General features: G+C 40.3%; 1 protein-coding gene across 3 annotated transcripts in view; it reads right to left on the bottom strand.

The window, feature by feature from the left end:
• The window catches only part of MNAT1 (MNAT1 component of CDK activating kinase), a 119,230-nt gene that overhangs the window by 79,539 nt on the left and 13,340 nt on the right, over nucleotides 1–26,351 (bottom strand). For all 3 annotated transcript variants that reach the window (XR_005601898.1, XM_039551792.1, XM_039551791.1), the window contains exons 2-3: nucleotides 4,069–4,221; nucleotides 2,373–2,446 (exon numbers count right to left, since the gene is read on the bottom strand). Coding sequence is in view for 2 of the 3 variants with exons in the window: in XM_039551792.1 (XP_039407726.1) it covers nucleotides 2,373–2,446; nucleotides 4,069–4,221 (227 nt within the window). In the remaining variant the exon portion in view is untranslated. The remainder of the gene's footprint in view (nucleotides 1–2,372; nucleotides 2,447–4,068; nucleotides 4,222–26,351) is intronic.

The raw sequence follows: 26,351 nt of genomic DNA, 5'->3' as shown, positions 1-26,351 counted from the left end.
CAACAGAAAAGGTCTGTAGGTATTAAACAGCTGATACGAAGGGGGAAAATGTGTTTCAAGTGAGGTCAGCAATTGCTCTGTCTCATTCCGTTGCAAGTTTTGGAGCTGACCTACCTGAAGTATTTAGAAGACCTATCAGAACCAGGGTCACATGAAATACACCTATACAGCATGTTTACATTTTGTCTCTGCTAAGCACCTACTTTATTTAAGCCCCCACAACAACTCCAGAAACAAAACCTTCCAGCAAAGAGGAAAAAAAGTTAAAGCTGCATTTTGACCATCTCACAGAAAAACTGAAAGTTTGGGGCAGGGGGAGAGAGGGGAAATCCAGTTCCCTGTCCCCCTACCTTCCCAATGTGACAGCTTGAACAACCGCCACCAGCTACTGCCAACCTGCTGAATGTTGGCTTCACAAGGCAAAACTGCCATGCAAATCCTTTCTTCTCCATCTTGTAGCCCAGTTTTTCACATGAGCAAGCAAGCAGGGAATTCAGAGACACACAAAAATGAAATTACTACTCTCAGAAGTAAAATATGAGATTATCATAGAGTCAAAGACACTTTTAACACGTTGTTCAGTCACACCATTCACAACATGCACTGGAAAAAGTCACACCAAACAACTGCCAGGTGGGGAATTCTTCTCAGGAGCACAGCAGGGATGGGCTTGGAGAGAAATGTCCAATGGGCTTTGTCACCAGGGAGAGAGAACAGAGCTTGAACTCTTGCCTAAAGTGGTGTTGTTGAATATAACCTGTCCTCTGGGATCTGTCTGGAGCTGGTAGATCATAAATGAACCCATTGACAGGGAAAATTAAGAGCCTTCTGACTGCACCCCTTCTTTCCTCTCATCACCCTGGTAGCTACATGAAGGAACCGGGATGCAGTTGGACTTCCAATTCTTTTAGTATTTTAGGTGTCCCTCTCAGATAACTAACTCCAATTCCTAAAAACTCTATCAAGCTTCTTCATTATGTATTTGCAGGGCCAAAACAACTATTGGCCAATTCACTCTTTTTTATAAGGTTACCAAGACCAGCCAGGTTTCTGCTGCTTCTAAACCAAGTTCCCAGTACAGGCTTTGGAACCATTTGCAATGTAACCACCTAATCCCAAGAGCTGTAGAATCACAACATCCTGCAAAAATTCATGAAGTTCAGACAATTTCAGGCAAAATTTCAACTCCCTTGTTACAGATGTTGAAAAGCCCTGCAACAGCAGTTAAGTGGGAAACTGTATTTAATGCCACATAAATAAATGCAGTTTTGCTTTCCATATGCACACAGATTCTTCCAGGATCCTCTGGCCATTCTTTCTATTCACTCCCTCCTTCCCCCATACCATTCCAAAAAATATACAAACAAAGCTACACCCACATCATCTCCTCCAAATATTTGGACCCATGTGAGTGTGAGTGGTGTTTCCCAGCCACACAATTTGGCTTCCCAGCCTCAGCCTTCTGATGCCAACAAAAACATGCTACATTGCTCACGGCAGTAAGTGTACTGGATACATTTCTACAAAACACCACAGTGCAAAAAGGAGCAAGGGCTCCTTTGAGAATTGAAGGAAAAGTGGCATCTCCATGGTTTCCTCCAAATCACATTCACTGCCCCTCCTGCCTGCTCTAAGTCACCTCTTCTTCCTCCAGGTCAAATAAAAAGGTTTTTGTGAGCCTCAGAAGCTCACAAAAACCAAGAAGAAACCATTTAGGAGTTACTCCTTTGAACACATCCTTGTTTTTCTAAGCAAAACCCATCACTCTACCATAAATCACAAGTCACCCTAAGAAGAAAATCAGCTCTGTTGATAACATTGTCCCTTCCCCACAGGGCAAAGTTCTGCTTCAGCTAATCCAAAGAGAAAGAAATCAACGTCTGTTCCTAAACCTTCTCCTTCTGCACAGCAACATAAAATGCTACCACAGTGGTATGTAAGGTCATCAGCTTCAAAGCAGCTTCAACTACTGTACTTGCAGAAGCAAAAATGATGAAAGACACCATATGGCTTCTGTCATGGTAGATAAAGCTAATGGAGGCATAAAATGAAAATTTCAATTTCTCCTTTCTTTGTTTAATTTTTGCCAGTGCAGCTTTGACAGTCCCCTGCAAGCCTTTCTTTTCCAGCTATAAAGCACTGCTTCCTCTTTGGATTGTGGTTTTTTTCCTGGCAGATAAAATGTTTTACTTAACAATGTCCTACAGTTCAGCAAATATGATTAAAATCCAGAAAAAAAGTAATTAGATAAAAATCTGATACTATGATAAATCATACTGAACTTACACATTCTCACAGGCAGCTGAGTCAGAAGATAAAAGCCTATGGTCTCATAAGCACAGCACATCAAAAATGCAAGCATTAAGACTTACCAATTTCTTCTATTTCTTCCAAGAAATCATTATATTCATCTAGAGTGGGAAAGTCTTCCTCTCTTTTATTGTATCTTTGAGAGAAGAGAAAGAAGTATTTATACAACATAGAAAGATGCCATTTCCATTCAACAAGGCTTTGGCTACAAACTGATTAAGCATTGATCTAGTTTTATCAAATATGTGCTTTGTGACTCCCAAACTGACCAGAATCTTTAATGGAAGACAGAAGTGCCTGTTCCAAAGGAAAGGAGGCAGCCTGGAAGAAATCAGTGCTATCTTTGCCTATTGTTTGCCAATTCCTTTTCCAGGGTTACAGGTAAACATGAGCACAGAGGCCAAGATAGAGTAACTCCCAGACAGCCTCTTAACAAAGGCAGAGGCAAAAGTAACACCCACAGAAAAAAAAGCCTTTCTAGAACTATTGGAAAAAGGAGTTTGGCTTTGTGCCAGCAACAGAAAGCATATGTCAGCAGCAAACTGAAAATGCTACACAATTATCTCATTTCATATCAATAAACCATTCCAGCACTCATGTTCACCTCTTCAGAGCTGGAGAAAGTAAAAAGATGAAGGGACAACTGGCTTAAAACATGGACAGCCTTCGAAAGTCAAGACATGCAGACTTTCTTCCCAAGAAAACAGAAAGCTGAGATTTTGGCTGATCTGGGGACCGTGACACCCAGGAATATAAAAATCTCATCCCAACAACTCAGGCCAAATTCCAATTTGGGGGCATTTTTTCTGCCTCCTAAAAACTAATCTGGCAAACCCAAGTGGGCCAAGTATTTTCTAACTAAACTTTATTTCATATTTAGTGAGCTCACTTGACTTATTCCAGTTTGACTTCTGCGCACTTCAGTAGACTTTAAAATCAAACATCAAAATTATTACTCCTTTCCACATCAGCATCTTGGTATTCAGTGGCACAGTTTCCCCACACCTCAGCAACATCATATGATTCATTTACTATTGTACCAAGACTTAGATAAAAGCTGACAAGCCTACAATTTACCTGTAAATTCACTTATGCACACACAACTCTCTCTGGGTTGTTACATTTATCAGATTTTCTTCTATCAAAACACCAACTGGCTCACTTATTTTCCTTATAAAATGCTGCTTCCTGGCCACAAGGAGTGAAATGCAATTTTAGACCTCATTTATCTCAATTCCAAGAGCTTTCAAATCTGCATGACAGACTGGTAACACCAGGCTTGTAAGGAACCATTTCCACTAACAATCGCTGTGTGAAGCAAAAAACAGTGTGAACTCTCTTTTTCCCATCTTGATTTTGAAGGGAACTGGCCTTCAACTCTCAGAACAGGTCCCCAGGCAACAAAACAATCAAGATCCTGTTTCTTGCTCTACTGCCATGTTCACCCCCTCAATATCTAATCATCTCCATTTAGGAGCCAAGTCTTTGCCAAAGAAGGCCACACAGAAACACCCAATATCTTCTAATGCTAAGCAGGAATCCCACAAGGCTAAATTGAGAATTCAGCTCCCAATTGTTGCACAAAATCAGATTCTCTGAAATCCCTCCATGATAAATGGAGTCAAGTCTTATGGTTTGTCACTTTAAAAAAAAAAAAAGAAGAAAAAACTTCCTCTTTACTACTGAATAAGTCAATTTTTTAAAATTGTGATCCATGAAATACATCCATTTTCTGTTCTTTTGAATGGTGACACTCACATTTTCAGCACTTTCTTCCGGATTTCCACTTCCTTGTCAACAGCAGGATCCTCAAAGAGCTGTACCCTGAAGTTACTCTTCCTCAGGGGGGTATCACACTCGTGGCAGTTCCCAGCCCCTCTCACAAACAGCAGGTCCACACAGCTCTCGCATCTGTGGGAGAAAGGAAGGGGTGCAAAAGCAGGCAGATGTTACACAGGAAGTGAAACACAGGACTGCCCCCTTTTTTTGCTGTTTGCACAGCACATCTCCCCTGGATTTCACAATTTCTGCAGCACCCATCAATGGCAGGAGGCCACGGCTCTCTACCCTGGCTGAACAGCACAGCCTCAGCAGCACAAACACATTGATTCTCCCTGCCCAACAACTCCGGCTCTTTGCTGGGACCAAACATTAATCCAAACAAAATGATGGGGTCTGTATCAAGGAGAAGCTTATTTACTGACACCAGCAAACCCATTTCACATGGACCAGACTGCAATATCCTTATTTACTCTAAGCACCACCTCGCTGCACAAAAAACCCTGTTTATTTTCTTGATGCAGTGCAAGGAGAACTCAGTCCAAGCATGGATACAAATCTTGCCTGCAGACTTCCAAGTGTCTGCCAGTCCTATCACAGAGAAACTGCTACAACAAACATGAGCTAAACTCCAGCCCAGCAAAGCTAAAAGAATCAAAACACCATTTCAGTCAGCAACAAGCTTTATGCAGCTCTCCTATGCCTTCTGGTAACACTTTTTAAATTGCACGTAAAATAAACTTTACACAGAGGCTGCACAGAAATAAACCAAAAATACCTTTCTGCTTTTATTTCTCTTGACCTAATAAAGACTTCAGATTTTAACAAGATACTTGCTGACCTGTCAGTTGGCATTTAATAAAGGAAGAACACGTAACAAGAAAGCTGATTTTAAGAAAAAAAAGTACTTGGTTAGTAATAATGTGCAAATTTCTAGCAGAGGACAACACCTGCCGCAGTCATTTCCTTGCTGGGGAGGCAAAGGGGTGCCTATTTATAGCTTCGCTATACTGAAGCCAAAACAGTTGTACATTAAGGGCTAAGCCACGTTTTGCCTTCACAAACCCAGCACAAAAGCTAAACAAGTTAAGAGAAACAACACTGACATGGTTGAGAAAGATCTTAAACAAAACTTTCACACTGCTGACCTACCCCCAACTAAACTGGTTCCAGTCCTTACAGAGGCAGAGATGAGGAGAGCCAACCAGTTTTACCCAGCTTCTGTTTTCAAGATTAGAAAGTGCAAAACAAATACGATTGTACCTCACAATTAAAAAAGAAAAGAGGGTAAATTTTTTTGTTGTTGTTAACACATGGAGAACTACAGCTTCAGCCTGCATCTTTCACAGCAGCTGCCAGTGTTAAAGAGCAAACCTTGAATTTACTTGGGCATTTTCCTGCTCCAGAATTCCTTTAATTAGAAAACAAAGTGTACTTACATATACAAATTATCTGGGTAGGGAAAGATCAAACTTTATTAGCACATTAGGCCTAAAATTCAGAAGTTGCTGGAACATGGACTCAACAAAATGAGAAATTAGTGTAATGCCCATAATGAAAGCAATTTAGGCCCCCACTATAGGGGAAACAATAGTAAATGCAAGGGAGCAGGCAAGGCAGGGAAAGGGTTTCTCCTTCCTCCCCCAACCTGCCCATGCATGCAGGAGCCTGACATAAGGACAGCTTCACTGTCTCCTTCATTTTGGCAGCTCGTGCTGTTTGTGTCTCTCTCAACACAGCAGCCAAAGCACAGAAAAGTCCCTGCCTCCTTTTTCCTAAGTTATAGAATAAAGAGAGTAAAACGACAGAACTCAGCAGGTGGATCCAAGCGCAGGTGTTTGTATCGTTTTTTTATCACGGTATTGCCTAAGGACCAACAGAACAGGAGCTCCATGTGCAGGATATTATTCACAGACAGTAGCACCTGAAACTACTTCACTCCTTGCTTCCCTAAATCAAAGACATTTCAAGTTTGCACAGGACTTGACTGTGGAAAAAATCTCTCCTTGGAAAAGCACTTCATGCAAGTGCTTCAATGCCTTCCCAAACTGAAACCACTGTTTCTAAGGCTGCAAAATAGCTTTCCATACATAAAAAGATGAGTCAACACCTCACTATGGGAATCCCACATCAGGTGATTGCATTCTCACTCACTCATGCACATCCACCCTCACATTTATTTGGAGATAATTCCTTCTGAATTCAAAGGGGGTTGTATGGGACAAGTCAAGGGCAGACCTGGACTCTGTCCATATCCTGCCTGCTCTCCCATCTCCAGATAGATTTAATACACATAGTTAGATCCCAAGCTTCCTTCCGAGCAGATCTGTCATTTTTGCCCCCACAAACGGCAGCCACTCTGCCACCAATGACAATGTTTGGTCACACATTTCCATCTGATTCTTGAGGAAGGAAAAAAGTCATTTCCCAAACCCTGCTCAAAGGAATTCCTTTTGGTTTCACTGCAGACGGCTAATGTCAGAGCATGTGTCATCTCCAGGAAGGCAGATTGTTATAAAGGTGGAGTTAATGAATTCTTTCACATCTTGAAATAAAGACTTCAAAATGTGACTTGAAAAAAAATTACCTTGCACTGTAAAATTTAAAAATACATTATTTTTTTCATATGGATTATTTAGCTAGTTATTAAAGATACGTAGCAATTTCTGTGACTTCACCAGAGGTACCCAACCCATTCAGCAGCACAGAGGGACACCCCAACACCACAACTGGTATTAGAGAGCTCCTCATGGCACACAGACCACATCAGTTCAGGAGATCCTTCCATTTCTTTCCAAGACCAACTCTTCCCCACTGGCCTTAGTAAAAAGACAGTTGACTGTGAAAGCAGGACATCATTCTGTACATCCTTCATTGGCCAACACATTAGACACAGCTTTCCCCAAATGAGCAAAGCACCAAACCACGTGCTTAACTCACCTTCAAATGAGGTGTTGTCTTAAATTAGGAGCCTTAAATAGGCAATTTTTCATTTGCATGTGTATTATGTATGCAGATATGCTACATGTATAAACTAATGATGACAAGTGTTCATACTTTAAAAAATCACATCCATACATTTGTTCAACACTGAGTATGCTTGAAGACAACAGTTTCACATAAGATCTAAGCAAACACTCGGGGTGTGATGTCGCTGATTCTCCTCTTCACACTGAGGTTACAAAGCCTCTGCACTCTGTATTCTGCTTCACACACTAACTAAAACATTTCATTACCTTTTGGATTTGAGATTGTATCTTGAGAACAAGTAATCACAATGAAGATATCAGTAGAAAATGCCCAAGGACTTACATATGGACAGACAACAGGGACAGCTATCAGTAATGCAAACCGGGAACAATAAAGTCTCCTGGTCTTCAACACCAATAAACATTAGAAAGCTCACTTTTATTTCACGGACACTCATTTTATCTCTCTTGCTCTTCTCTTTCATCCCCATGAAATATTAAACAAAAGGCCCAGTCTCTGAGCAGTCTAGAGCAACACCACATTTTTTAGGAAAACAAATAATCAAGCATCTACATGGTTTGGCACCATCAATGCACAAACAACACTACAGGCCCTCATGTTCAAGGACTTCAGGATCGTACTAAAAATGCTTTTGGTACATTGCAGAAAACAAGCAGAGGTTCCTCCCCAGAAAGCTGTTAAGATATTTATCAACTAAATTACACTTACTGGGAACTAAGTGTTTGTTTTGGACAGAGTGTCTTCAAAGGGTACAAGATTTGTGCCCAATCCTGCATTCCCCACACATGCACGCATACACTTCATGCAGGGATGATGGCAGATAAGGAATCAACCCTCTGGGACACTGAAGGATGAAAACGGCTCACAACATTAGCATAGCTTGATGGTGCTGCTCACTTTCTTAGCTTAGCTGGCAAGGGAGCAAACAAAACAGATTAAAGGAAAGCTATGTTCACAAGCAGGAGCACAAGATACTCGCTCAAAATTTTAGATTCTGCTGAGCATTACAAAAATTTGCAGGACTTTAGATATGCAGCCATTAATCATTTCAGAAAAAAAATCTTTATGGCTTTTGCTGTTGACTAGGAGTACTACAGAATGAGTTACTACCCTGCTTTACAAAGCCTACTTTTAGTAGATACACTCATTAAATAGTATCAAATACTTAGAATTTCTAAGCTCCTCTTTCTTCAGCTTTTATAACCAAGATGTTTCTGTTATTTAAAGTACCTCACAAAGCAAGTGATCCTCTCTACTACAGAAAAAACAGTTTCGATTAAAAAAATAATAATACAGTCTTCAATACATAGCCAAGACTTGAACAAGAAGAGGAGTGGAAAGAATCAGCAAAAATTATGCGGTTTCACTTGTTCCTCAATTTTGATGTCAGAGGAACATTTACTTAGAGAAATGGAATGACTTGATTTATGGGGAGGGAACATTAAAAAACAGCAGAAAACACACAAGAGAAACCTTACAGAATGACATCTAGATTTTTAAATCAAAGGTGCTTCTAGAAACATTCCCAGGCCTCTTGCTTAGCTTGGGTTAGACAATTTGATATTCTCAAGCAGTGATTCTTGAACTGAGACAAGAACAGCCCAATTTGGAGGGAGCAGCTGTCAAACCTGTTTATTTCACAACCTTCAGTACCTTTAACAAGTCACAGTGATTTCTGCCACCTAGCCAAGAGCTCATCAACTATTTGCAGTTTTCCACTGCAGCTTTATTTTCTGGGCTGATGGACTAATAGACACAGCCTAAAGGCAGGTTCCCCCATGACCTCTGTGATCCAAAAGAGTCAAAAGAACCGAGCTAAAGCCATTTTTTCCCATGTTACAGGACAGGGACCAAAAGCAGAGGAAAGAAGCATGACTCCAGTGACATCAGGTGCTTCTGAGAGCCTCAGAATAAAGGAGCTCAAGAGATCAGTAGGGAGTTAGGGATAAAAATCAGTCTTTTCCTTTTCACACCTCAGCTTCAGGAATCCATAAATCCTTATTCAAGTACTTGCAATAGCTGCTGCCTATGTGTTTTGGGCCATCTCTTCCCAGACCGTCAAGTACAAGAGGGAGTTGGGGGAAGGTGATACCAATTACTCTCTCTCATTCCTGTTCAGATTCTGTGAAGTTCTACCAATGGGGATTTTGCTGTTCTCACCTTGTAAGCAGACAACTTGGTAAGGTTTTGAGAATGTTCTAAAAACCTTATTTGGCCAAAAAACCTACAGTGGGTCTTGTGTTCAACTAGTAAATAAACAAATCTCACAGGTAGCACACGTGCCATGCAGAGACTACAGCTCGTCATGGGAATAGGACACATCTCAGCTTTCAGGCAGAAATCACAATCTATCAATCAGAATCTATCAATCAACAGATGAGAATTTTGAGGTTTTAAACACTGTTGATAAGCTATCTGCAGTTGTCTGCAGCTCCCTTCTTTTCAGCCCAGTCACACACACTGTGACACAAAATCTCAAAGACTGCTTCACTAACATTTCATTTTTTTTCAAAAGTATCAAGACTCCAGAGAGCTGATCTGAACCCCCTCCTTTAAGCAACAAAGCAAAAGCAAAAAGAGACTCCGGTGCTCTGCCTATATCTGTGTTATGTCAATTCTCAGCGTCATCTGCCAAGCTGCTGAGAACACAATCCTCCTTCTACACTATTTATATCTTTTGGGAAAAGGATGCATGCACACCACTTCTGTTTCTTTTTTTTTTTTTTTTTGTCAGACAAGTTCTGCTCCGTATTGCAGAAAGGAGGAGGTTAAATGAGCCCAGACATCTCAAAAATTTAAGAGACACTCTGCCATAGATAACCCTATTTTCCAAACCCCATGGACATACTCTGCTATACAGACCAGTTCATCTCAACTGCACCAGAAAGAATGCAGATCAGGTAGTGGCTGAACAACAGCCTTGACTGACTGGCATCTCAAAAGAAAAAAAAAAAAGACATGCTGAATCAATTAATAATAAACAAACATTTCCGCCACCCACTGTGTTTCAACATCTCTACTACAAAACTGTTTCAAGGGGCTTGGACCTGACAAGAAAGTTTGCAGCAAGCTAAAACTTAAATCACTTTTACCCAGTACAGATGAGCCTTTCTTTTTTCCTAGGGAAAAAAAAAAAATTAAAGAAGCTTCTATGTTATTAACTCTGGATAGTATAGAGAAAATATTTCTATGGGTATTTAAATAAAAGTGGTTCTTTCTGACATAGTGCTGCCTAGTCAGTTAAGGACACAATCACAAAAGCATGTCTTACAGCACCATTCTGCCAGTTTGGTCAAACAACACGCCAGTACTTGACAGGCCAATTCTTGACACTTCAAGAGCAGCTGTGTGGCATTGAGAAATAAGTGCTTTCACAATGACTAGGCACACCAAAACCGACCCAGAATTTACTCAGTGTACCAGAACAACTACTCCAAATCCATTATGGTCTACTGGGCAAACACGTGCACTAAAATAATAATTCAACTGTGTCAATAACCTTTTCTATTATGCTTTATTCTCCTTCAATGAGAACTTTGCTAGTTTTCAGAGTTCTCAGCAAACATCAAATTAAGTAGTTATCAGGATCAACAGCTGCCCACAGCACAGCTGAACTTAAGTCACAATCATGAAATTTTCCACGTCTGTCCAAACTGCAGAAATTGCACTTTTTTAGACACAATCCTGCTCAATGTCACCCATTGTCTCACGAGGCAAACATACTTATTATTAACAAGTGTGAGATCTCACACCAGACTCCACACAAGATATGTTGCTCCCTTCTCCATCCATATCCATTTCTTACTTCTTGAGAAAGTCCTACACCATGGTGTGGGCTGAACTGCCCCCAGAGCTTACAGGTCTTACTAACTCAGGTACTCTGAGCACTCAGTCACACCAAACACCTGCACAAACCAGAAATCACATGGAAAAAAACTAAAACATAGACAACAAAAAATAAACACTTGGGGGACCCAAAACAATCACAAAAAATCTTTTGCTTGATCTGAAACAAGACTTCTACTTTCTATCCTGTATTTTCAACGCATTTTACAGTGCAACAACAGCACGTGGGAACAAGACAAGGAAATGCGGCTTTACGGTAAAAGGGGAAAAACATTAAAAAGTACTTGTGGCATGATGGGATATCCTGACCACATTATTGAGGGCTTGTCATGAGACACTCCCATATTTCATGTCTAATCTCAGAGTAAGAAGACAAAGTTGATAAGACACATCTGTCAGAGAGCCAGGCATACGACCAAGGTTTTCCAAAAAACAACAGTGGTTTGGGGTCTCAAAGGGAAACATGCAAGGCTTCAAAAGTCTCTCAAAAATTAAAATCTTGGCCCATCTTTTGCAAAGATACTGTTGAGTAATCTACGAATGTTGGTTCATCTCTCCCAGCTATTGGGAGGAACCAAGCCAAATTCCTGCCAAGAGCACAGACTTATGTTTGACTTGAAGCATGAAAAGTACACAGCCCAGTTTCCTCAAGCTATTCAAACACTGAGACAGTGTGGGTGTATGTACACATGATTAACAACAACTGAAAAAACACCCTGGTGGAGCAATAACTGCATCATCCTCATCCTGGATAGCTCTGAAACCCCTATCAGTGCTCAAAAAACAAAGGGTAACAAAGTGATGTCCACCCCACCACTAAGCTTGCTTGGTTTGCAAAGACTGAAAGAACAAGTTGCCATGACCAAGTGGGAGCTCCTGCATAAATCTTGGTTTATGATACAATAAAATCAACTGTTTCTTTTTATGTAATTACAAATGAATGGCCAAACTCAAAGGTTAAGACATCGTCTGCCATTATGATAAGCAGCAAAAGTCCAAACAACCCTGAGTTTATATATTCAGCTGGGAACACCAGAAGTGTATCCCTACCTGTTAAATCAGCACCAGTGCCAGAGAAGCTGCTGTAACCTGCACTGCTGTGCACTGTCCTTCCCCTGCTGTCATCTCCCATAGGCCAGGATAACATTTGTGCAGACACACAGTTATTTTTTGGGTTATTTTTCAGCCAGATAAACTCTCCCACTGGGTGCACCACACAGGCAGGTTACAGTTTGAACAAAAATCCCTAAACTAAGATCCCAGGGATAGCCACTGGGTGGGAGGGCATAAAAATCTATTCTTCTCTTCCCAGCCTCTGAATCAACACCACCCAATGCTGTTTATTAAAATTTCTCCTTCCCTCTTCCAGAGCTTTTGGGGCATACCCAGCTAGTTAATCTTGATCCACAAGTACAAGGAGAGAAAAAAGACCCAAAAAGCATCCATCATTACCTCAGGGTACCCTACAAGTTGCTTGATCTACACACCTCTAAAAAGCTGAGTCAATGAGCAGTTAAAACACAAGCAATGCAATAACATGTGGGGTAGTAGACAGAGGGTAAATACTATTTTTTTCGAATTGCTAAAAATAAGAAAGCCAAAAGACCATGACAAATTATTGCAGAATATTTTACACAAAGCACACAAGACTGTTTTACAGCCAAGTCCTTCCACAATAGAAACAGAAGGCAACACAACTGAAAAAAAAAAATTCATGCATTTGAAACAAGTCACAAAGTCACTGGGAGCTCATCACTTAAAGAGCATCAAGTAAAGAAAGCCCCATACCACTTAAATAGTACCTCGTGGTCCCCCTGCCATATGGTGCAGTCAGGAAAAGGCACACAGAACCCACGGTGGCAGCAGAAGAGCTGCTGGTGTTTGAAAGAGCTACCAGCAGGATGTGAGGTTTAACCTGAAGTGACCAGTGTGGTTCTGGTCAATCACACTCAAAACAGATGAGCTCATCCTATAAATGCACAAAAAAGCAACCAGATGACCACAAGATTAGGAAGATTGGCTTTTCAGGAGAAACAGCAGAAAAAGCTACTGGAATTATAACAAATCCAGCCAACAGAGTAAAACTGTATACTGGAAATTGCACTTCTCACCGGACACAATAGTGGGGGCCTGGAATCAGAATGAACAGGAGTAACAGGATGAAAAGTAGTTTTAAAAAAATTAACATTACTTAGTTTTTAAAAGTTTTGTAAATTAACAAGGGGAGGATTTGATGACCTGATTGTCTTCAACAAGTAACCAGTTTTGGTAAAGAAGATGATGTCTCCAGGCTTATCTATGGTCCTGGTTATGTGCTCTAACAACTGAAATCCTGAAACAACAATAGCTTAGGAAGAAAAATAAAAAAGGAGAGAGAAAAGCTAGAACTACATGCATCTTAGAACATCTGGGTTATGCCTGTCTTCCTTTAAATGCTTTTTTTCAGTATTCAACCATCTGCTCCTTCTGGTCATAACAGTAATCACTCAGCCATCAGTCTAAAGCAGTCTTCCCCAATTGAACACAGATTACTACTCTTCTATCAAAAAGCAATTCATTTATCTTATCTGGCATAAACCATAATACATATATGTCTGAGACCCAAACTTGATTCACTTGGATCAATTTTTTTTACATTGTGGAAAGAGAGAAGGTAAGATCACACCATTCTGCTTGTCTGACAGCTGATACAACACACAAGAAAACTGGAGTAAGAATCCTCAGCTTGTCCTGCTTCAGATAGGACATGCAATTTAACATGGAGATATACTCTACTAGCATGAAAAAAAATCCTTTCTGCAGCAAAAGGTGGTGGTCTTGACTCAACAAATCATCATTCCCTCCTCTTCAGTCCAATCCAGCCTCAGGGAACAAAGTGCTTTTCAAGTCTGCTGCCTTTTCAGTGAGACGGACCAAAAGCACCAGTAGCCTTTGAATATTAAGGACGCAGTAGTATTTCTGCAGTTGAAATCACATGAGTTTTCTAGACTAATGTAGGTAATTTTACATCATACCCCAGTTCCCTACTAAAATTTCAATTGATTGGGGCATTATTTATTCCCTGCCCTAAAGCACCATTTAGAATGACTTGCTAAATCTCTGTTGGCTTTACTATTGCAATTTGAATAGTTGTACGTCAGAGAAGGAAGAACGATCTCTATGAACTCCTTTAATACCTCACAGAGCAGAGCCTAAATTATTCTGAACATTAAGTTGCAGAAAAGCTCATCAGAAGAAAGAAAAACAAACAAAAAATGCAATGCTATAACACTTTATTGCCATATTTAATCCAAATTCAGACTTAATCTTTCAAGAAATAAGCCTAGGCAAGTGTGCTTTTAAAAGAAATGTTTTGCCAAATCTACTTTCTTTTTTAACCTAAAAAAGTTAAAGAAGATGTAAAGAATGAACCCAGAATCAAGTCAAGCATCTCCTGTTGCAATGGGCCACTTATTTAGGAGTGGCTGTGCTACCTTGTGCCTGAAACTCATTGACATCAGATCACTTCCCAACACTTCTGATCCACTGACGATCTTCAGCACCACAGGCACCTCTTCCTGGGCTCTGTGCCTGCACACCCTGAAACTGCAGCACTGACAAAGACAAGTTCCCTGAGTTACAGGTTTAGCTTTAATTCCTGCAACCCAACAGATTTTTATTGCACTTTCTTTAAATGCTTCTTTCTCTCCCAAATCTCAATTTTCCCCATTATAAGTGCAAAGACGATATTCATTAGAAAAGCCCCACAGTAGCAATTCAGTTTCCTGGCCTCCCTGGTCTCATTTGGGAATCTCCCACTTCCTACCAATTTTTAAGGGTCATTCCTCACTTCATTTTCACATAATCCCCAACCAACCATTATCACATCTTTTCTCAGCATGAGATAAAATACAGACTGTGCTTCATAAACAGTGGAGACCTTAAGATTACATTCTTGGTGGGACACAGCATGATAAATATTTCAGGGATGTCTTGAAATACCCTACAATATACATACAATACATGGCCAGTGAAACAAATATTTTTTAAAAAAAAAAATCTTTGGACTCATTAAAAAAAAAAAAAAAGGGAAAAAAAAAGAAAAAACCACCAAAACCTCCTTCCCCCATCCCACCCTGGCCATTGAGCAGGTCAGATTTCAATTTCCTTTCTAAGGGTGGCAGAAATCCTGACCTACTTAAAGCATGGTAGGGAACATTTTTTTTGCATTTTAAATTTAATCATTCTAAAAAATGCTCTTTCCTCAAGCTCAAAAATAAATACCAACTGCTTTTCTTCCATTTAAACCATTTGGTGAAGGTCATGCAAACTTTTTGAAGCTAAATTGTAAGGTCATATCCAATGCAACTACTTTTAGGTATTAAAAATAAGGAGTACATGTCAGACCTTCATTAGCTATGCTGGCATCTCAACCACTTCCTACAGATTGCAGGGAATAAAAACCCAGCCCTACCCCAGAGAAGCTGGAGGGAGCTTCATAGGTTATCAAACACAAAGGACAAAGTGAGCAAACATTACTCACCACTGCAAAGATGTAACACAAGCTGTTCTCTCGAAGTTGCAGCACATTTCAAAGGAATTGATCATGATGAAAATTTGTGATGCATATTCAACCTTTTAGCATTTGTTAGTGCGAAAAGCAACGAGGAGAATCAGTTGCACAGAGGGAGCAAGAAGTGAGACAGCTTGTATTAACGGAGGATCAAAAAGACGAAAGCAAAAAAGTTTTAACAAAATACATTCTGTTCTTGTTAGGACTTACCTCAGCACCCATTCTGCCACAAACCACACAAAGCAGAACACCCCAGTGAAGTTACTCAGCAGCAGATGCAGGCGCTGGGACGAGGGAGGAGGACACACAGCTGCCTCCCCACACTGGTGAGCTGATCATGATCAAAATGTTGTCAAATTATTTGCAGTCAGATAAATATCCACAAATCTGTTCTTCATTATGGGAAGTTCCTCCCACGTACAGCAAATTCAGAGTACAGATTGTTGGGATTCTGTGTGTGGCTCGTTTTTATGTGTGGAAATAGCCTGGAAGAGTATTTTTGAATGCCTGTTCTAGCATAAACCCCACCTGCCACCCTCTGTGGAACAGGTCTAACTTACTCATTTTGTTCATTCCTATCTCTGTGTAATGTTAATGGGAAAGAAGGAGTTCTCCATTTCCATTCACTAGTTCAGCGGTAAATATCACACAGACAACCAAAGCCCACCATTATCCATGGCTACACCCATATGCTTTGTGCCACCACAGCCCACTACTCTCCCTGATTAACTAAAGAGCCACTGAAAACACATAAGGAAAAGGAAATCTGGCCCAAGATTCAGATGATCAGTTCCAGACAATATTTGAGCTGATCTGTTTTATCCAAACATCAGCTGAGGAGCATTCCACAATGCTGCAGGTTCTCTCATAGTAAACCACACTGCTCCATAATTATACAGGATCTGTGCACGTATTCAAAAGCAGCATTTATTTAGGCTCACAACTGTATTAAAGGCCATGTGCAAAGAACATTGTTCCTGGCCTGAGAAACAGTGAACAGTATTTTCCCTATCCATATAAATCACACACAATAAATGCTTGATATTATCTAGTGCCACTAGAGTAGTCAAATTAAAACAAATCAGTGGAGAACACCCTTGAGCACACAACTCTAGGAAGTTTGAAACACAGAATTTTATGCTTTTTATATGCTCCTAGTCTCAATCAAATTGTAAGCTTGTACACAGTAATGAAAAGGCTTTTTTCACAACCACCTACTGAAAAAGTAAAAATTAAAAATCAACACATCTATTTTACATGTGATTTTTTTGATTCTACAGATCCTTCCAGACAGCAATAGCCACTAGCAACTCCATCATGACAAACAATTGGGAGATCCAATGAAGAAACAAAAAAAGCAAAGGATCAGTTTTTCAGAAAGCAATGACCCCTCCAATTCCTGACATTTTTGGGGTGCCCACATAACACTGACCACTTTTCACCAGCAAGCTGCACATGTGCAAAATACTTAATTCTCTCTACCCAAAAATTAATCTCTAAAGAGATACCAGACTGAATTATCTACTCTCATCATTTTATAATGCTGTTTTATATTCCTGCTATTTATAACATATTCTTGTTAATTTCTCTAAAGGTCTCAGATTCCCATCAACTTCAGCTACTTCCTTAACTTTCAGCTTTTTAAGAGCAATCCATGATGCTTCCACCCCCTAAAACCACATGCAATATTTTGGATAGATGTATAAGGTGTTCCCTCATTTACCAGCATTTTCTCCAAGAAACATTAGGATGTTATAGAAAAGTGATCACCTTCCCTACTCCCACAAAGCACATAAGTCAAGTTTACTAGTGAAAATAAAACAAAGGGATCCAAAGATAAGGAAAAGATGGGGTGTTTGTAGATACTGAAGAATGCAGCCTGGCTATTGCACCGAACAATTAAAGCCTGAAAAGAATCCAGTTAGGGACACAGGCTGTGGTTCATGAGTCACGGTGCCATTGTGCAACTCAGGTATCTGAAAAGCAACTACAGCTCAACTGAAAAAGACATTTACAGCCCACCAGTCTACCCAGGGCAGAAAACACTGTACTGGGTGTTTTCCTTGGAAAACCCTGTAAAACGAGTTTGGTGACACCCACTGCAGCTGGACATGAATCCAATGCACAAAGTTAACCAGTTTAACAAAATTCCCTGGTGAAAAGACATGCTACAGTTGGTCATGGAAATCAGAAAGATCAGGCCACATTTCCAAGATGCCTGAACCCAAGAGAGAAAGAAACCAGTCCTGTCTGTACAGATGAAGCACAATCATTACCTGCTGCCCTGCCACCAACACCTGCTCTCAGTTAACTGGAGCAGGGGGATGTCAGGCCTAAAACTGGAGCCCCATCACCCTACTTTAGTTACCTTACAAACAAGGGTTGCCCAGGTCATTAGGAATAAATAAATGTGTAAATTAATTCAGTGATCCTAGGGACATAAATAATATTCTTTTCCCTCTTTTCAGGAGGCATTTCCATGGCTCTTTCTGCTTAGTGGCATATCTTGACCACTACAACATGCTGAGCCTTCAAAACCATTTTGTATTAAAGAATAGAATACATGACTCAGACAGTTTTAAGACATAGATGCTTACTCAAAAAAAAAAATACTCCACCCCAAAATATCACCTTGACAGCAATATATATAACAGCTTCCAGAACTGGCAAGTACTTGTCTGCAAAACTTTCAAGCGATAGAACTGAGGCACCTGTGAAATACTGGGATTTCTGCAGAAATCAGTATTATTATACACTGGACAGAAACCTCCTTGCTGACCAGCCCTTATGTAATTTTAAGGCAACAGAACGCCAAGATGATCAATTTTCACCTTTTATCTGAAAGTGTTCTCATGGAACAAAGACTCTCCCCCACAAAGGAGTATTTCCTGCTGGTCATTCCCTCTTATCTGGTTGCTGAAGACCTTGACAACACTTATTGGAGCACTCTCACTTCTCAGGGCAGCTGCACTTAAAGCACACAGATACAATCACACTCCCCTGCTGCCCAGGCTGTACAGGTGGAATTGAATCTCTGTCAAATTCTCATAGGCTTTAAATGATAAACTGTTAAAACTGGGGGAACGTGCACAGCAGAGGCAGCTTAAATGTAATATGATTTAATTGCATAAAGATGTGAATGCACTAATAAGATAATGTATGTTTAGGTTCTGCTAGAGAGGCAGCAATTGTCACTCCGGGCACAAAGTCTGACAGTTCAAACTGTCACCAGCACCTGCCTCGTACCCCCACCTACACAGCAGTGAACAGTGAAAGACAAACCCAGGTGATTTCTGCTCGGCAGCTTTTATCAAAACCAGATTCAAGTGAGGCTAACTGGGTCTATTAAAAGGCCAAGCCAAAAGAGGTTCTTCGGTTTTGACAATATACAATTAAGTCGCTTTTCACATGCCCAAAATACTCATTTAGCAGGCATGTTAACACTCAAGACTTCATCATCAATAAGCTAAAAACGTGTGGCTGAACAATAGTTTGCACATTCTCAGACATAACGTGTCAAAATGTGAATACATTCAGGCCTTTTTTACTACTAAAAAATGGCCTAATCCTTCAATCAGTTACTACTGGGAGAGGTGAACTGGCTTTACGGCCCTCTGGGAATTGAGGTCTCAAGGAAGAGGGGAAACAAACCCTCAGTATTTGGTGGGCTTCAAGGAGGTCCTGGATTCAGCTCCATATACTTATTTGAACAGTCTCACAGGTATCACCAGTAAACAAAAAGCCTGTTCATTACTGTTTGCAAGACCAGGCCCCTCAAGACAATGGCCTACTGAAAGCAAACAAAAAACCCAGTACACAGAAAGGAGAAAAGAAAAAAAAAACCAGATAGAGACACTTGAGAAAACACTTATTACATGCGCTGCATAAATCCCATATAACTGGAGTTTTTGCTTTCCCTAGCAACACTGTGTGGGTCCAGGACTGCCCAACATTCCCCTCTGCAAGCAGCCCCAGCAGTGAGGCCATACTTACACCAAATACTGTGGAAATCTCACCAGGAACTATTTTCACTTGTTCTTTCCTACAGACAAATACTCCCCAGTTTTTGTTCAAAAACAAATGCTATAAAAACCAATATTAGACTACTTAGATTATTAAAAGGAAACCTGAACACTCATCCAGAAAAGTGAGAGCCTAAACTTGACATAAAACTCATCATAACAGACCACAACCTGCTCTGTTCCACTCCTGACACCAGCAACAATCTTTCCACCGCCAAAACCAAAAAGTATCTCTTCGTGCTCTGCAGGAATGACTTATTAACCATCAGATTCATACACAACAGAAAAGCAAGGACAAGAATTGCATTGCTCAAGGACTGGTCCAAGACATGGAGCCTTTCACTCCCTGTTCTGGAGTCAAAAGTGTACATATTTGGGCACAGTACCAAAAGTGCAGATGCTCACTCCTGGTTGTCCTCCCTGAAGATCACCTTGCTGCAAAGGTCACAGAGCAGAAATGCTTCCTGTGTGTTTCACAGGCTGATGATGCCACCTGGGGAAAATGCGTCAAGCCAGTCACTCCCAGAGCATTAAGGAAAACCGGTTACAAGACAAAAGCCTTCCTCAGCTCTGAGGAATGTTTACAAATGTGATGAATGCCAGTGTGCCCTAGCATGCCAGCTTGAAAAAAAGTCAAGCACCTGGCCCTTAGCACAAAAGGCTGACTCACCTGTACAGCACCTATTACTTTGAAAAGACCCTAAGTTTAACACTCCCGGGGACACAAAGTACTCTCAGGAGGCTGACGGGAGCGTGACTTTTCCTGTCCTTCCCTCCCTCTGCACACACCAGCACAGACAGAAGTTGTGGGATGGCTTCTCAAGCCAGGGGACAAGAAAGCTGAGGACAAAGATGACTTGCATACATGTGATCTCTCTGACACTAAGACACCCCCCTGACACCAGATCACCTCCTCTGCTCCAAGGGGGGGTGAAGAAAAACACCACAGAGACTAAGAACCACAAATACTTTATGCTCCATGGAGTTCTAACTCCAGTGTTACTTCCCATCCCATCCAGGAGCTCCACTGAAAACTAACGCATGAAACTGAGTAACCACTTTAGCACGAGACACTGTATAAACTAACTCAGGAGGAAATTGTTTCTTGTTCCCACAATATGTTCACCTTCCCTGCTCAAATCTGTTTACTTTTTCGACTATAGCTCATTCAAAGATTCTTCCTTTCCCTGCAGAGAACTCTTGAGCTGGGACTCATGAAAGGTCTTCTGGCTACTATCAATGTAATCGATATTTAAAAAAAAAGAGAGAAGCAAAATAGCAGTTTGGTGACAACAGTCATGATGCATCAAATATCAAACTTGCTTCACTGCCATTCCTATTACTTCTCAAATAGATTTGGCTTTGTATTACCTTCATCTTCATTTATGTAGAGAAGAACAATAAGCCAAACAAAACCCATAACTCTTATCAAGGACCATATTGTGCACCTTCCTGAGCAATCTCTCATACCAGCTTTTGATTCACACTGGTGACAATGTTAGAAGTCCACTGTGAACCAAATCCCTGCACAAGTTCTAAAGGACCGTGAAAAGATCTAAATGAGAAGAGACATGAAAACTCTTCCCCCACTTCAAGAAGAAAGTTGTCTCCTCCCCATCATAGCTCTTTTCAAATTGCAACACTTTCAGTAATCCACAAGTGATCCTTTTATTTTCAGGAAAAAACTTTATATAACATGAAGAGGCAGTTTGTTGCAATTTGTTTAAACTAAATCCAAACCCAAACCACAATGTGTTTGAGCAAAAGACAAATGGAGCCTCTGCAAGTTTAGGTTGTCAACTGAAACACCTTAGCTCCCACTGCACGTACTGGGGAAATTACATGGGATCATTTCAGATCAAAGTTTTTTCTGCATGGCTGACACACACCTACACGGGCACTTTAGGCTGTAGGAATGTTACCAGGACAGCACTCTCCTGGCACAGCACTGAAGTTATCAATAAACACATGCGGGTACCTCATACAGATTTATATATTTATTTTTACTGGCATCAAACATGGCTACTACAAGTGCAAGGTCAAGTCTAGTCCTACAGGTCCTCATCATACTTCTAGATCTGCCCTGCAACCTCTACAACAGCACTCGTGCCAAGGAGTAGTACAAGGAGCTAATTCAGCTGATAACTAGCTTAAAATCCCAAAAAGGATCGCCTCCCTGAACTGATTCACAGTTCAGCGCCAAAAAGAGGGTTGGAACACAAGGATGGGACAGGCATGTGATACAGGGAACACCTGGATTTTAATTAGCTGGAGTAACCAGGGAGGCTCAAGTGGAAGTCTAAACACACCTGCAGCTGGTAATTTTTACTTTTTTTCTTAGCCACACCACTTCTCTTCCTATTGTCTTCATACATAAAAGGCATCACCACTGATGTCTGATCATGTACAAAGCATAAAAATACTTTGCACCAATCAGGCCCATCACAAAGCTCATTTGTGCTGGAAGCAGAGTGTGGGGAGAGCCGTAACATTTTGGGCACAAGCAATAACAATACCACTGAAAGGGCACGACCACAGATGCCTGACAAAGGTAAATGTTGTAACATAGAATTTAAGACCTTGAACAACCTGGTCTAGTGAGAGGTATCCCTGCACATGGTAGGGGGGGTTGGTTCTAGATGACCTTTAAGGTCCATTCCAGCTCCTTAACACTCCATGATAAAATAAAACTTGTAAAAATTCCAAAATTATACTGCAGAGAAAAGCTAAAGTATAATTACCTACACTAATGCAAATACCCTTTTCTGGAATGCCCAACAGCTACTCACAGGATTGGCACATTCTAAGTTTAACACTTTACATTATGAGGCTCTCAAAAGGCTGGTTTTGTTTGCTGGGGAAGCAGCCTGTGTATTTGAAGTGTAGATGGAAAAAAATTTCTACATTCCCCTTTTAGCACATACAAAAACGTAGAGACCCGTAAAACCATTATGATTTTTCTCGTCAGTAAGATGAGGCAGCACTGCTTTAATACCACAGGAGAAATACATAGGCATAAAAGGTTTTATATCAAGAATGCTAAAGGAAAGGAAGAAATCAATGATCCTCTTATTCATTGCATATGCTTGATTAAAATATTGTGATTATAGCATAAAACATATCCTGCAAGATGAAAAACACCATTCTATGTCAATAATAGTACTCTACCATATACACAGAGGAACCACACTGAGTCCTTATTTTTCAATTTTCTAACTTCTGGGTGTTAAACTCTAAAACAAAGCTTGGAATGTAGCTTTTATGTGCAATCTATACATTCCTCCACAGACTCGAAGTAACAGTACTCAAATTATCCTTAAAGAATCTGGAAAGAAAATTCTGCAGATATTAGGAAAGAAAAATAAACAGAGTTTTATTAATGAAGTTGTTCCAAACTTACACCAAAAAATGCTCTCTCAAAATGAAATGAAGTTGGACTGGTGTATTTATTACAATCCCTAGTCAAAAGCTGACCTAGTCAAAGACTGGCAAGTGAAAGGTCTGGTATCACTCAGAAGATGAGGGACAGCCATTTAAGACCTTTGAACTGATCATATTTAAAGGGGGAGATGACACAAACCTACACCTCTCCCCCTCCTCATTCACCTTCAGCTTCTGCTGTAAATAGTCCAAGCCAAATATGAGAAGTGACCATATCAGGACAAACTCCCAAGCCTGGTGCTATCAACTTATCTTAAATAAACTGTTTGTCTGTGTTAAGTAAACTATTTAAGAGAAAAACAACTGTCAGAAAAAGTGATGTACATTTTTTAGAAGTGAAAATAAATAGTAGGGGTTTGATCCTAAAAGTAGTCATCACATGCAGATTTTCACTATTTCTGTGGGGTAGTTGCACGATTGAGGCTACACTGGCACTCAAGCACCTGAAGAACTGAGCCAGTCTTTTGAAACAGCAGCCTTGTTAACACAGCTCTTTCATCCATTCCTCTGTTATACTGCTCTGCATTCCAAACAACTAGGAAATGGGAATTCTAAGCAGAAAACTGATTTTTTATTATTAGGCATCATAAGTTCAGTAAATATGGAAATCAGTCCACAGTGGAAGTGTCTATCACTGATACACAGCTGGCACTGCCCAGGGTGAAGCCCCTAGAACAGCACACAAACATTCACCTTCCTACTTCAGAACGTGTCAGACTTAATTGCCCACACCAGATCTGATCTTGTAAGGAAGGAGTCTCTGAAAGCCTTGAAAATCATTTAGGAAGCAGTTCAAAAGTTTAAAAAGCAGTGTTCTTGCAGGACCATGCAGTAGGGAACAATCCAGAGCAGGGATTACAACCCAGTGTGCCGCAGGGACCGCAGGCTGCGCTGCATTTCCCACAGCTTCCGTCCCCTGGGCAAGGGCTCCCGTGGTAGCAGTGTAGAGCTGACTGAGAGCAGGAACAGCACCATCCCTACCCCATCCTGGCTGGCTGTGCTCTCAGGGACTACCCCCAAGCCTGTACCAAGGACACTGCTTCAGAGCTGCACCTCCCAGGAAAAGCCACTACCACACCCTCTCTTGGTCTGCTCCGAGAAGAGACCGCCAAGGTCAAGTGCTAAGTCTCAGTAAAGGTTGAATAAAATTGTAGGGCTGCTTCACATACCTGAAACAGTTCAGGATATCCATATAATATGCTCAGCATACTGTTTTCATTTGCAAAGCTGCTAAAAAGTGCTTAAAAAGTTGGATTAAAAATATATATATAGAAAAATATCCTGCTAGTGTAATGCTCCAAGCAAATTGATGCAAGAAAATAAGAACTGTCAAAAGAAACCAGGATACAAACACGTGCCATGCAAGTGCAGCTTCCTCCTGGTACTATACTGAGATTTTTTTCAAGTTAATAGATGAAACAAAACATTGCACATTGCCAAGAATGGTATTCACTCCATCCCCTCTCTCTACATTACTCTTTGTATTATTACAAAGGCAATACTATGTGTAGTAGAGAATAGTTCTGGTTATTAAATTTTATGTTTCTCTTCTCAATGGCATCACATTGTATGTGGCCTTTTCCTGCAATTAACATCCAAAACACAAATTAAATATTTATGGATAAACGTCAATTATGATTATGAGAAACAAAAGGACCATAAATTAAATAATGCAGATAAAGTATTTTCACATGATCAAAACAATGTTTTAGTGTTAATGCTTTCTTATTCTAATTGAAAATGTAACTGTGTACTCATAGGTGTCGTTATTGCATAAAATTTGGTAAACAATACCATTTTTTCAGCATTATGATTCACTCCCAGTAAGAAAAGGCCAAGCAAGCCTGGTTTCTTCTTCCAGCAGTGCAACGTTACTGGATGCTTCATAGGTATCTCCAGTTTGAGACTGTCCAGAGTGCAGTAGGGTATTTTCACAGCTATTCCTAGACTATTTCCATCTTCTGTAATAATTATCCACAATTCTATATTTTGTTCAGTGTTACCAGCTCCCCCACATACCCAAAATATTTTCCCACAATTGTACTTTTTAACTAAGGAACTAACCCCAGGCTTGCTAAGAAATTAAAAAAAAAAAAAAAAAAAAACCAAACCAAATTTTAAAAACAATGCAAATACTCCAATATGACACTGGAACAACAACCTTGTTGTTTTAAGGTCATTGCTTCTGTTTGCTGAGGCTGATTTTTTTATTAAAAAAAAAAAGGTCTGAACCAAAATATTTTCACCGAACTGCCAAAAGTCGCCAAAAGTCATCAGTGGCAACTTAAGGAACTGTAAATTACGTGGGACATGCTGTTCAGAAACAAATCAGATTTATGGTTATATTCAGTTGTTCCTGTTACCTGAAATTAGAATTAGAAGCTCATTAAAAATGAATACATTTCAGAGAATGCAGAGGCACAGCATTATATTGATGAAAGCTTCATTAAATTTTCAATGATAGAGCTGCTTCTATATTTGTGGAGGAAGTACACAGTAGAAAGAAGTTGGGACAATTCTCCTTCAAGCAACTTTGCATCTTTCTACTCTCCCTAGAAAACAAATGGATTTTTAAATAAAATGTTGGACTAATTAGGTGTAAAAGAAAATGATTGTAGTCCATTATATTCAAGTGATGGTTACTTTCAGGTCAGCAATTGTCTTGTATACGTTTGCCAATTATACAACTGGTGCCCCAGAAGAAAGAAATCAGGAGAGAGAAATCAGGTTTGAATGATTTGTGTGGGTTCTGAACTCAATGACTTTTAGAGTATCACTTTTTAGAATATTCACTTAAAAAAAACAGAGTATTGGAAATGAAGCCTTACCTAGCAAACAGTAAGAGATAACTTCTTGTGCAAGCAGAAATGTAAATCTATTTATCAAAGTCATACCGTAATGCAGCTTTGTTTTTACTGCAGAGACTGAAGCCAAGAAACAGACCTATGACAGAAAGCAAACTACAGCCAAGCCCACTACCCAACCAAATTTCTAATATTATCATTGGCAAGTCAGACAATTAAAATCTCCACATGTAACACACAGGCTACATGAAAGAACGCAGAATCAAAAACGCAAAAGTGAAAATTCAAGCAGTCTGATCCCTCTTGTGGTCATGCACCACAATATAAATGTATTATATCTCCACATTGTGCTAGCCAGTTTCCTTTGGAAAAAAGGCTTATGCAATCAGGCTGCTACTCAGCTCCTCCCCTCAATATCCATTACCTTATGTCAACTAAGCCAGGCAGCAGGGTAGAGGCCTCAATGTCATGTTATTCTTCTAACAACCTGCACAATGTATGGCCCAAGCATTACATGTTTTCCTTACAGTTAATGTGCATGGCCTGCCAGGCACCAGGATGAGGGATTGATCTTCCAGCTTGTTAGATCCCACCTCTTTCAGCCTT

The sequence above is a fragment of the Corvus cornix genome, chromosome 5, assembly GCF_000738735.6.
Source record: "Corvus cornix cornix isolate S_Up_H32 chromosome 5, ASM73873v5, whole genome shotgun sequence".
Classification (NCBI taxonomy): domain Eukaryota; kingdom Metazoa; phylum Chordata; class Aves; order Passeriformes; family Corvidae; genus Corvus; species Corvus cornix.
This window is presented reverse-complemented; position numbering and strand designations above follow the sequence as displayed.